Genomic DNA, 13,322 nt, shown 5'->3' on the forward strand with positions numbered 1-13,322 from the left:
TAAAAAAAGGACTATGATCTAGCAGGACAGTGCTGATGTTGGCCAAAGGATTCAGATGACCTTTAAATCAATCAAAAAGAACAAAAAACGCTGAATGTCGACACTTTCACCAAATACACAATTAAAAGGGATTTTAACAGCGTCTTTGGCAGTTTGTCACGTTTATTGTCTGTTGCAGGCAAGGAGAAGCAGGGAGCAAGCAATCTTATCATCTGTTCTTGCAGTTGTAGCCATGCTTTGGTGTATGCTGGTCATACACGTCATATATCTTGGAAGTTCCACCTCAGACCTCATAACTGTCTCAAGGTTTGATATAAGCTTTTATACATATTCACTCATTTAAGTGTCTTTTTTAAACAATGTATTTGTTTAGGGAAGTCTGTCTTTCAGTAAGATTTTCAATAATCAAAGAAGAAAGTCTTCAGACAGAATGGTGCAAATTTGGGGAGATATCCATCTGCAGCATTGAATTGTGGTTGAAGTGTAACAGTCAATATCACAACTGGGAACTGGAATGCATTTTACGGTTGTTTTATTTTGTTGTTGTTGTGCTTGTTCTATGGGCTTCCCCCATGGTGGATTGTTATTAAAACACAAAAGCATTACGTTCACAACCAACAGGCATGTGGCATGGCTCAATCTGAAGTCATGTGAAGGATAAATCTAACAACCAACTCAAGTGTGTCAGCAAAGCTATTGGAATTGTTTTGCAATGAAGGTGTACACAACAGAGAGAAACTACAAGTGTGTGTGTAGGCGCGTTTGTGTGTGTGTGTGTGCGAGAGAGAGAGACATTAAGAATGAGGCTGAGGCGAATAGAGAATAGAATACTTAAAGAGGTAGTTCACTGCATTTAAGTAACTTGTTATACTTCACTGAAATGTGACATTGATTACTGCTGACAATGAAGCATAATATGGAATGAAATAATAAAGTCAATGCAATCTATTTGAAAGTTGTACAAAAAACTTTGCCGGACAATATGGTTGTCATATAAAATCAGAAATATAAACTTCCCAAAATGAAACCCAAATCTTTCACAGAAGCTAAATATTATGTTTAATCACAATGAATCTTGATCCCCATTGCCCCATTCACTAATCTAAATCCAAATTAAGCCTTTTGGATTGCTTTCATTGTCGGTATAACATCACATGCTTAATTGGTGCATTGCCATAGTTGGTTAATCCATTCAACCGGTAGTGATTGTACAGTTATACATTCAGCTGACACAACTGTGGTCCAAAAAGTGTGTCCAACCGTGTAAACAATTAATGTTCTGTTATGAATAAATAAGAGTACACAACAATGGGAATACATGAATATATGAATAGGTTAGTGATGATAGCCTCTCTTCTCACAGCAATGGAAAGTCCTTTGGCCTGACACGCCAGATTCAAAGGTCAAGCCTTACTCCCAAACCCAGCCAACTCTGCCTGCCTGTTATAGGTCTCTGTTCCACCTTCAGCAGAGTCGATACTCATCCAACCACATTCAGCAACCGACTGGCTGTTGCTTACAGGGTGGGGGGTTTGGGAACCAGCGTGGCTGGATGAGGAATGTAGGCACTGCTGTGTGTGTGTGTGTGTGTGTGTGTGTGTGTGTGTGTGTGTGTGTGTTTTTGTTCTAAAGGTAGGTCATCCAGAGGGCCTAAGGTGGGGGTGACGGGGGAGGGACAAAGGCAGGGCGAGGGCCCAGGGGCCGTGGCAGCTGGCGGAACTGGTGCAACTGGGGGAGGCAGTAGCGGGGGCTACAGGGAGGGCTGCGGCTGCTACTACTGTTTGACCAGCGGCCTGGCGAGTCCTGGAGAGCGACGGCGACGCTGCGTCTGCGGAGAGGCCCATGGGACAGGCCACGAGGGGAGAAAAGGTGGAAATAAACATGTTCCACTTGACAAAACAACCACAATGCTATTTTCATTATGTCAACACAATGCTATTTTCATTATGTCAACACAATGCTATTTCCATAAACACAATACACAAGTATGTTTGCTTGTATGTTACCCACACTTCCATCCTCTGCGTAAGGTTGTAAATAGTACAACTTACAGTTTACATTATTTTCAGCGTTAAGTGTTTTCTTGCTGATCATAAGCACAATCTTGACAAGGAGGCATCCCTCTCTATCTTCAAGAAGCTCTTGAAGCCCCAACTCTTCCACAGGTACTTTTTCTCCTAACACTTTTAACAACCCAACACACCTACCATGCACTTCTCATGCACCTCCTCTACCTCCTCCTTCCTCTACCACTTTCTCCTTCGAAAATATCCCTGCTAATGCCACAACATTTTTTATTAAGATTGACAACTAATATCTGTATCTGTATCAAAAATGCTTCTGCCAAAGTATCATAAAAGGGTCCTGACACTTTTCACTCCCATTTGTAGTCAGTGTTGTGGAGTTACCTGCGGAGCTGCAGGGCCCGGCTCCGTCTTAGCTGTGAGGGGTATGGCGGCACTGTGGTGGCAGAAGGCTGCTGACGATCTAGGAGAGACTGAGAGATTAGATATGCATACAGCGCTGTAGGAAGAAGGGCAGACATGAAACCACATCGATCCACCAAGCAGGGCGGGGACAGAGATAATGTGGAGGACAAGAGCAAGAACTTTATGGATCACCGCAACTTACGTGGATATTATGCAACATTTAACACAGCAAGCACTATGGAAACAGTAGCCACGTTTACATGGACATTTTTAATCTGATAAGAAACGGAATAACGGCTCAATTGGAATAACAATCAGACCCGGCGGAAGACACCAATTCACGGACGAGCATTACATTTTTCCAAGGGGGGCACAAATTGATCACTGTTACGGGAATATAAATTGATCACGGAAGTTTAAAATAGGCCATTACGTAATAGACACTGGGGTTACAACAACTGAATTCAAACAGATATCTAGTTCCAAAAATGACTGAAGTCATTTACTGTATAATTAGGCTACTTTCAATTACAAGCGTACACTTGACAAAACATTATGATATCAAGTTTAGATGTTTGGGGTAGCCTATAACCTATTGTTGTAAAATGGTGTGGCTCCTTTAAGAGAGCCCTGTGCGCAGGGATGAGAGAGAAAGCGAGAGAAGTTTAGAACTGATATGCGTATGGAGAAAGTAGACGTGCCGTTGAGACTGGAGCGAGTCATATTCAATCTGAAAAGTTTAATCGGAATGACAAAAAAATGTCCATGTAAACGTGGTTATATAGTGTGGTTACTGTATATAGTCGCTCACAAAACTGTATGCTTAACATTGCTTGCTGTTTTAAATAGCCACTATACAGTGCATAGAGCGTGAGTGGTTGGATAACTGACAAGGTTCCTGAGAGCTTAAGCAGGAGACCCCTGCAGACTACACACTATGGGCCTTCACGTGTATTCTTGTCTGTACATTAGCTGTCACATGACACACCTTTAAATCCTTGAATTTCCCTTTCCTTGAATTTCCCCTTGGGGATCAATAAAGTATCTATCTATCTATCTATCTAAATCCTCTGTACCTTCACTTTTGTTTATAACCCTGCCATAAGCATTCTGGTCGTTGGTACTGTCTATCGTAAATTCCCTTCCTGTCGATTTATTCCATGTGGGAGACACAAAACCCTCAACATATTCTGTCCAAAACCTCTGTCGGGCAGGGACTGTGAACGTGCACTGCTGTGGACACAATGGAGCAGGGTGGTAAAATGCCAAGTCCAGATACAGTAGACAGATTAGATGTTACTGGGTAGATAAAACTGTGGAGATAACACTAATCTGTCAAAGAGGAAGCAATAATGCGGAGTATAATTTGTTAGCGGGAGGTGCTGTAAAACAGAAATTAAACTAATTCTATGATTTATATCTAATTTAAAGATAAGTAAATAAAGCAGACAAAAGCAACAAAGAAAGACAAAGACAAAGTGTAGTTCTGTTTTTACCAGGTATTTACAGAATATACGTGGATTAACACAACACTATGCACAATTGAGTTATATCTTTTTTGTACCCTATATACATGCATATGCGTATGGTTTAACAGGCTGACACATTCAGTGAATAGAGGGAGATAACAGTCTGTCCAAGATGACTGTGAGACATTAGCACAAAAAGTGGTCTGATGTATAATTTATAGATATAAAAAACAGCACATTCAAACATACACCCTGTTCGATGGTCAGACTGAAACAGAGTAAATGCTTTTTCATTTCAACCCAGCATGAGAAATCAAGAAATAAAAGATGAAAGTTCGGCTCATTGAATAGAGCTGACACATTTTATAACCCACAGGGACCCTGAGAGCATTTGACAGGTTTGAGATGCTATGGCACGTCATGAATTGGGATCAGATGGAGATGAGCTGCGGTTTAGGAGTCTGAGTAGGGGAACACTGGGTGACGGTTTGCTGTGTGTGTGTGTGTGTGTGGATGTGTGTGTGTGGATGTGTGTGTGTATACTGTAAATGTGTGTGTCTGAGACAGTGTATGTGAGTGTCTGTATGTGTGTGTGTGTTTGTGTATGTGGAAGAGGCCTTACGGAGAAAGGGTTGACAGAGAGGAGGTTTCACTGGTTTCCGTCTAGAACACTTCCTGTCCAGATTACAAGCTCCACCCAATCTTGAGCCCAACCTATCGTAGTGGACCACAAACAAGCCATACTCCAACCACCACCAAACATACGGGCTGATTGCAAGGCTGCCTACGTTTGTAAAAACTGCAGGCTTTCAACTCCCTCAGGTACATTAATACTGCATTTTTTTTTAAAAGGAATCACTTAGAATTTCTTCCATCAGGTCAGTGGAAAAATACTGGTTATATGGGGGGGGGGTCTGTCTAAAAATATGTAGTGAACATGCTAAGGCCAGTGTTGCGTTTGTTGGAGTGAAAAAAAGGTGAACAGTGTGATGTGCATTAACATAGCTGAATACACATTCTCTAAGGCCAGTGATTTCAGTAAGGCCAAGTGTTGTACTGCAATGGTACTGCATGTACTAAGGCTTGTGTAAGGGCCAGAGTTGGTGACTTTGGCAAGGTTTGAGCAACAGCATGTGAGAAGTCTTGGTTCTGTTATTGTTAAACCATCACCCAGTGCCATTGGTCTGACAATAGCGTTGAGAGGTGTGTAGCAGCCTTGAATGTCTTAAATGGAAGAATGAAGGGGCCCATGAGGGAATTGACTGTCAAATGCTCAGTGGCTCCACGTCAGTTTGGACCGACTTCAAAACATTGTCATGTAAAATGCTCAGCAGTTCTAAGTGAGAGTACAACAGTGCTCAGGCATATGTTGGCATTATTAAGAGTTGGCTGTAACAGTGTGTACATTGCAGTATGCTACACTGTAGTTGCTATATGGAATACAATTCCAAGTGATCGGCACAGACATATTTACTATGTACTCATCCAAATAGGTTTTTTGCAATGCAACAAAAATACTGGTATTCAAAAAAACGGGACAATTAAAACCATGGACGGTCAACGGGACTCTACCCAACTATTTTGTTGTACAAATCTGCCCCTACATATAAAGAGTGCCCTTGACAGCAATTTGTCCTGTCTGGCAAGATATCACTTGGCTGTCCACTCGAGAGGGTATGCTCCAGCCAACAAAAAAACGTGTATGAAAGCAAAGTTCTGAATGCTAACACCAAACAACCCTAAACCGACGGCTAATTCCTCACTGAAAATCAACGTAAACAATATGTGTCAGACACATTCTATGTGTGCTAGTGACCCTCACTGGTCTTTACTGCATATAACCCTTCCTGTGGTGTCAGCCTGACTGACTGACTGTACATTGCTAGTCTGCACTACTGCATCATTCCTAACACACACCTTTCAAACATGTGTGAGATTCCCTGAGTTGTGGTGTGGGATGTCGCTGAAGAGTTCCATCACAAAGTTACATTCAATCAAAAACTACTGCCCCTTCTTAGCACAGCAGAACCAGCCGAGGGACTGGCCAACAGAGGGACGATCTGCTGTCCACACTAAGAGTAAGCTACAACTGATAATGGGGAGATCCACCAATCAGCACTCTATAAATCCATATCTTGGACGATCACTTTTAATTGGCCTACATCACTGTCTTGAATGAATCTGGGAACTGTAGTATACTATGTAACATGCTAGTATACTATAGTCCCTCTGAATCAATGACTGAAATCTATTTTCCTTATGGGATGTGCTAGCCGGGGAAATTCCACTGAAAATTAAATAATCAAATGACAAACCAGAATGAGCATCTCAAAGTTACACTGCAAAGATTAGCATTGAACGGTTGTAAGGTGTTAAGGGTGGAATATTTAAAAAAATCAGATGATGTCTCCAGCATATTCTCCTGAATTTCAGACTGAAAACGATCCTAGTAAGTTCAAACGGATTTCAGTGTGAACCACTCTTGTTATAAAACCTCATCAGTAGAAAAGGTAACTAGATAGGATAGGATGGGTCAGAGAGCACAGTGCTGGATCCCTCAGTGCATATACAGTATTGGTGTGTAGTAGTATGACACTGAACTAAGACGTGAACACTTTTATAGGGGTGTTAGTACGGTTCACCGTTATGTAAAGTCATAAGCATAGTCATAGCCTCAGCCGCCTGGCCAGTGTCCGTGCTGAATGTTCTCTGCTTTCTCTGTCAGTGGAGGCTTACATTGTAAAGTCCACATTCTCAGAATGTTCATCGTTTTCAAGTAGGATAGGGAGAGTGGGACACACAGAGAGGAATCAGCAGCAATACACAGTGTCCTCAAGAAGACCGATCAACAGTCTGTGGGGGAAGGCAGGGCCACCAGTGCGCCTTACGAATACAAAAATCCCTGAGCAACAAAACAATGAAATAAAAAAAGTCACTATTACATTCAGAAAAGCAAAGAGGCTTGTCACACGCAAAACAAACAGCACACAACAGGAAACCAGTCAGTCCTCCTCTCTATGTCAACCTGGCCTCAGTCTTAGTAGCGGTGGTGATTGGAGGTGTAGTTTCGGGAGTAGAGCTGGCTGTAGCTGCTGGAGGGGGTGTAGCGTGTGGCAGAGGAGACGGAGGAGCGGGAGAGGCTAATGAGGGGGTGGAGGTGGGGACGCGTGCGCGGGGAGCTCCACGACAGGCGCTGGGTGTCCAGCGCGGGCGAGCGATAGGGGGAGGAGGGCAGCGAGCCCGGGCTGTGGTGTGGTGCGGAGGAGGCCGCGTGCGACTCGGGCGCGTTGTAGCGGCGGGTGAGGGCGGACGCCCGGCTCAGGTGGGGGTACTGGGTGCCGAGCGAGCGGGGCTCCACCACGTACGTCCGCACGCCCATGGACCACTGCGAGTGGCTGAGCCGCAGCGGCGTGGCCGGCGGCGTCCACGTGGAGGCCGTGGAGGCCGGAGAGGCCGGCGCCTCCAGGGAGGGGGGGCTACTCGGTGCCGAGGGGGCGGACGACGAGAGCGAGGGGGGCAGGGGGGCTCTGCCGAAGGATGCGGCGAAGACAGTGGTGGGGGATGGGAGACCCGCGGCTAAGGCCGCAGCCGCCAAAGACGTGGCCGGGGAGCCGGGGGGTGAGCCGGCCAGGCCGGCCAAGCTCAGTCCACTTACTTTGGGCGCGGAGCTCCGGAGACGCGAGGCCTTGGACGAGCGCGTGCGGTGCGACTGCTCGTGGTCAAACTCCAGGTCCTCCAGGCGCTGAGTGAGCGCCAGCTTCTGCTGGATGGCCATGCGCAGCAGCGAGTTGAGCGTCTTCTTCTCGTCCTCGGCCGCCGCCAGCTGACGCTGCATCTCGTCCAGCTGGGTCACGTACTCGTCACACCTAGGGGGTGGAGGACAGGAACGGAGGGGTGACAGGGCAAAGTAAGAAGAGAGAGAAAACAGAGAGACACATAATTTAGGGAGAAAATAGAGAGGGGATGACAGGTTGAAAGAAAGACAATTTCAAGAAGAACAGGATCAGAAAGAAAAAGTCACATTTGGAAGGAGGAGAGGCAATAAGGAAAGAAACAATGACAGGGGAAAAACAGAGCCATAAAAGAGACACAAGTGATGTGGGAAAGAGACACAAGTGAAAAGTCACAAAGACCTGAAAAAGATTGTGAGAGGTGAGTCATATTCTGGCCCTCTGGACAATCTGTCAAGAAGTAAGACATCAGCTTTTAAAGGAAGACAGAAAGACCAAGGGGTGTCAAAGAAATGCCACCATAGAGATGTTGCCACCATCTCTTTGAGTGTTCCCACAATACTATTGCTGGCTATTTCTGTTTTGACCTTACAGTGACACACAGTGGTGGGGAAGGCATCTCCCAGCAGGCTACAGTTAGCTGTCAGCGAGGGATGATTTATAGTTGAGGGGGACATGTGTATGTGTGAGTGTGTGTGTGTGTGTGTGTGTGTGTGTGTGTGTGGAGTATGTGTGTGTGGCCTCTCTCACCTGGTGGCAAACATGGCCCTGAGGGAGGAGAAGGTGGCGGCGTCCTCTTTCAGAGCCTTGAGCTCGTTCCTCAGCTTCATCATGGTCTCCGTCACCATGGTTTTCTCATTCTCGTACTTGCTCTTCAGGTTGGCCAGAGCCACCTCTGCAGTCTGAAGGAACCATGGGAGCCATTTATCATCGTCATCATCAAACGCCTGATTAGTCCATAGAACTGCTGACTATGCTGATGACAATGCAAACGCAGGTCTAAGCTTTCCTTCAGATGGTTAAAATTAGTTGATGGAGATATAAATAGTCAGGCAAACATACACAAAAGAATTCCACCTGCAACATATTCCCTATTATTCCATCATCCTTCTACAAAACACTAGTTTTGTATTTATTGGAATGATGAATAAAAATGTCCCCATTCTTCCAAACGGTATTTGAATAAACATATAAATAAACATTATTCAAATATTGTGTATTTTGTTTTTTCACATAAACCTAAAATATGTCCTGCATATATGAATCAGCATCTGCATATCGGAGTGATACCATTTAGAAGGTACATTATATCCACTCAAGTCAAGACAAAGGAAATTTCAAGCTCTGAGGAGAGTAATGGTCTCAGACCAGGCATAAAATGTGACATGAGCTTCATAACTTATGGTTGACGCTTGTGGCATAGCCATAGCTATGGATAATGGAACAGATCTTTCGAATGATGAATGAACCTTCACTTCCTGCTAATGGCTCCACTTTCTACACTCTGAACATGACAACATACCCCAAAGTCATACACTATTTTTAATAATACATTTTCCGTTGGGCTTGGGATCCTATAGAACATGCTGACACAGGACTACTGCAGGCATCAGTAGCTGGTGTGACCTGTGTACTGTATGTAGGCTTGGGAAGGGAGTGACTGGACTGTGTGTAGCACACCATGATGAGAGTAGTAATTGCACTGCGGCCGTACAGCCCAGCGCTTTCACATCAGTGCGGAAATCTATAAACGCGCTCCATTGTAAATCACAAGGGGCCGAGAGAGGCCATGGCGTGGTCTGAGCTTTTAATCCCAAAGAATAAAACTGGAGGAAAAGAGAAAAAAGAGTTTCATTGAATCAGATTGCATTACTTTGATTAAAGGGGGCTTCCAATGATTTCCCTTATTATGGGCAAACAAAGTGGGCAAAAGCAAAACACAACATGCAAGCAAGATCATTTACACCGCACTAATGCTGATGAATTAACCCTCCCCAATGTACATCTCCACTACAGGCCAATGCTGCACCTAAGGATCTCAAACATCAGTGTAAAGTTACATGGTCTCTACTCTAGGAATCTACTCAATAGGATAGAAAACTACACTAGTTTCACTATTAGTGAAGAACACACAGGCAATGACTGTTTCAGTGAGTGAAATAAACAAATTTTGATTAGCTAGTCCCTGTTGCAGTACATAGTTGCCATTCGCCTTATTCAGGCGGCGGCCATTGTGTAAACCAAAACGAGGCTACAGGGTACACTGACTATATCATTAATGCATTTTCGCAATCTACTGGCAAATGCAGAGAACACAACAATCCTTTGGTTTGTGTACCCTGTAGCCTCGTTTTGGTTTACAATGGCTGCCGCGTGAATAAGGCGAATAAGCACATAAGTGTAGAAAAGTAAAACTACAAAAGTGCAAAGCATATACTGTATGTATTTAGTATTACATTGAGTACTCAAGGGCCGTTCACACTAAGAGCGATGACTATAACGATAGCGGCAAAAACATATCGCTCTAGCTAATATGAATAACGATGTCAACACATACTATACTATAACGATAACGACATGAAGAACAATAACGTTGGCGATCACATTCAGAGTGATTTTGAGAACTATAAAAGAGCCTGAGATTCCATTCACATTTAAACATAACATTCAACAACACAAGGAGACTGTCCTTCGTTGGTCAGCGTGCTCGCTCATATCATTATAGTTACATTTATTTTTAGCATTATCTTTCCTGGTGTGAATGACCCTTAGCCAGAAATCTGTGGTTAGTGCAGTGATACCCACTTGCTTGTTGGCCTTGAGGACCAGCCGCAGCGTAGCAATCTGCTCCCGCTTGGTGCTCAGCAGGGACTTGAGCTTGAGGAGCTCCTCCATGCAGGCCTCCTTGTCCTTGTCCAGCAGCGGGGCCAGCTCACGTGCGGCAGCCCTCTGGCACGACAGCTGCAGCGAGCGGTCCACGGCCCTCTGCAGGTGCTTGATCTGGTCGCGGATGATGGCGTTCAGGTGGCAGATGTTGGTGGGCTCCCGACGCGGGTCCGGTCCGCTGCTGGCGCCACCGCCAGGCGTGTCGGGAGCAGGCGAGGAGGAAGAGGAAGAGGACGAGGCACTGGGGGTGGTGCGCGCCGGGCTGCGCTCGCCCGCGGCTTTGCTGGCAGCCGGCGGGTCTTTGGAGGGCGAGTCCGAGGGGCTGCGCGACTCGCTGGAGGAGTTGGAGGCGTTGGTGGCGGCGTTGATGGCGGCCAGGCGGCGGGCCAGGCGCGGGGTCAGCAGCGCGCGGTGCTCCTCCTGGCCCTGCGGCACCTTGAGCACCCCCCCGCCGCGCAACGGCGAGCGGCTCTGCCGGTAGTAGTCCAGCATGACGCGGTTGGGCGTCTCGTTGTTGCACAGGCAGACGTGGTGGTAGAGCTGCGCCAGCTCCTCGCTGAAGGTCACCAGCTCGTCCTGCGCGCTGTTCAGCAGCGCCTGGCTGTCGCTGGCCGCGCCGGCCGCCGCTCTCGCCTCGGCCTCCAGGGCGGCGACCTTCTCGCGGCCCTCGCGGCAGCTGCGCTCCAGCCGGGCCACCTGCCCCTCCAGGGCCTGCTGCTGCATCTGACCCTGGCCGCGCACCTCCGCCTCGCCCTCCACCCGCTGGTTGTAGCGCTCCTTCAGCTCCTTTAGCTCGGCCTTCAGGCCCACAACCTCCGTCACCGCCACCTTGTACTTGCAGCGCATCACCTCCACGCTGGGGCCCTCGGCGTACGACAGCAGGTCCTTCTCCTCGTCCTCCTCCTCTTCCTCGTCCTCCAGGGCCTTCTTGTCGCCGGTGCTGCGCTGGCGTCGGCGGATGGAGCCCAGGCGCTCACGGAGGCGGCGTGCCCGGGTGTGCTGCTCGAACAGGGCCGTCTGCGTGTGCTGCAGCTGGGCCTCACACTCCTGCAGGCTGGTGGACAGAGTCGACTTCTCCCGCTCCACCTGCACCAGAGACACGTGAGACAACTACAATCAACTAAAGCCCAATTCACACCAAAGATTTGCGACCAGACGAAACCGTGTTGCAGCGGTGTGAATTAAATTTTGCACGCCTTTGCCAGCTGTTGCAAGCCGTCGCAAAGCATTCACCATGTCTAGTCGCTGTTGCAAGGTTTTAGAACGTTGCAGCAAGTTGCTGGTTTATAGAATGTTGCAGCTCATCTCGTTGCGAATCATTGGTGTGAATTGGGCTTAAGGCTAAAAGTATGAGTGGTCTGTGCTAAAGCAACACTATAGACTGCGAGTGCACAAACTTAACATGCTATTTTTTTTAAGTATATAAGGTAGAAACAGAGGCAGAGGTAGAAGCAGAGACAGACCACACCATGGAACTGTGAGAAAAAAAACGCCGCAATTATCACTCGCATTATTGTCATGCAAACTATCAGCAACTAGAGTGACTGAGGTTTGGAACAAAGCTTGGGCTCATTCAGGTCATTTCTTCTTGTTTTCAGTGATGTTGGTTTTTCTGGACTTTCACACATCACTTCCTGCTTTCTCACATCAGGGTATCACATCGCTTATTCTTAATCTCGCACTTAAGCTAAATGTATCACTTCCTCAATGTGAAGGCTTACAGAGGCTACTACCTGTATCCTAACTACCTGTATCTGAGTTCTCTCATCTGTTGTCACGTCACCCTGTTAAACTTACACACGAATTAGTGGTTTTTGTGTGTAAAGCCTTCTGTGCAAGCCACTATCACTTGTTATCACTTGAAATGTGACGTAATTCTTGACCAAATATGAGGAAGTACACATTATAACAAAAAGGGCTGTACATACTTCTGACTGATCACTATCCAACTCTAGGCACTAGAATGTTCTATTTCAACAAAACATGATTTACATACAGTATCTAAGAACAGCAACAGCTTGCATGATCTTCCCAAGCATCCCAAACATGAATCACTACAATAGGCAATCAATAGTCTTGGAGACATGGAGGTTAATAATAAGCTAAATGCATCAGGAAGTGTGTGTGTGTTCGTGTGTGTTTGAGAGAGAGAGTGAGAGTGAGAGAGAGAGAGAGAGAGAGAGAGAGTAGGGTCAGGTTTCATCTGTAGACATTGCAGTATCTAACTCGTAAACACCCCTCACTAATGCGGCACTGGTTCCTCTCTCTCTCTCTCTTTCTGGGATGTTCCCTTCCAGCATGGCGTCTATTAAAAGGGGTTCTACTGGTAGAAGAACCTTTCAGTGTCCTTGCAGTGCCAGTGTCACAATACAAGCTGCAAGCAATTCACCAGCAGGTCCCCTCCCTCTTTGAGCAAAGAGAATGATATTGCTCAAGAATTTCATGGAATGGCCCAAAAGCACATAAAATAGCTGTTTTTTCTATTTATCGATAAAATTGCTGTTAGCACACTAGTAATATACGGGTGGGCAGCTCTTAAATCATAGAGGTTGTCACAGCTCCTGCCCTATGGAATCCTTAAAGACGTGCAGTGACCACTGTATGGTGTAGATGCAATCAATGTATACTGTCATTTCCCAACTATTAGCCACAGCTTATACATTGAGTTTGCTAAATTTCTTCAGCTATGAGGTTAATACACAGGGCATTTAATATGGTATTAATATGGTTTTGTTTCTTTTATCTTGCATAAAACACTGTCCTGCGGCTTATACACAATGAGGCTAATACACAGAAAAATTACTGTA

General features: G+C 46.1%; 1 protein-coding gene across 4 annotated transcripts in view; it reads right to left on the bottom strand.

Moving 5' to 3' along the window:
- Nucleotides 1–1,564: 1,564 nt before the first annotated feature.
- Nucleotides 1,565–13,322, bottom strand: part of LOC121697639 (protein bicaudal D homolog 1-like) — a 30,433-nt gene continuing 18,675 nt past the window's right edge. The window contains exons 5-9 of one of the 4 annotated variants that reach the window (XM_042079245.1): nucleotides 10,435–11,601; nucleotides 8,380–8,531; nucleotides 7,554–7,764; nucleotides 2,409–2,497; nucleotides 1,565–1,828 (exon numbers count right to left, since the gene is read on the bottom strand). In XM_042079245.1, coding sequence (XP_041935179.1) covers nucleotides 1,651–1,828; nucleotides 2,409–2,497; nucleotides 7,554–7,764; nucleotides 8,380–8,531; nucleotides 10,435–11,601 — 1,797 coding nt within the window. In that variant the 3' untranslated portion in view covers nucleotides 1,565–1,650. Of the gene's footprint in view, nucleotides 1,829–2,408; nucleotides 2,498–3,918; nucleotides 7,765–8,379; nucleotides 8,606–10,434; nucleotides 11,602–13,322 lie in introns of those variants that run through there. The other 3 variants (XM_042079246.1, XM_042079244.1, XM_042079247.1) reach the window with 3 other exon arrangements.

This window comes from Alosa sapidissima, chromosome 22, assembly GCF_018492685.1.
Source record: "Alosa sapidissima isolate fAloSap1 chromosome 22, fAloSap1.pri, whole genome shotgun sequence".
NCBI lineage: Eukaryota > Metazoa > Chordata > Actinopteri > Clupeiformes > Clupeidae > Alosa > Alosa sapidissima.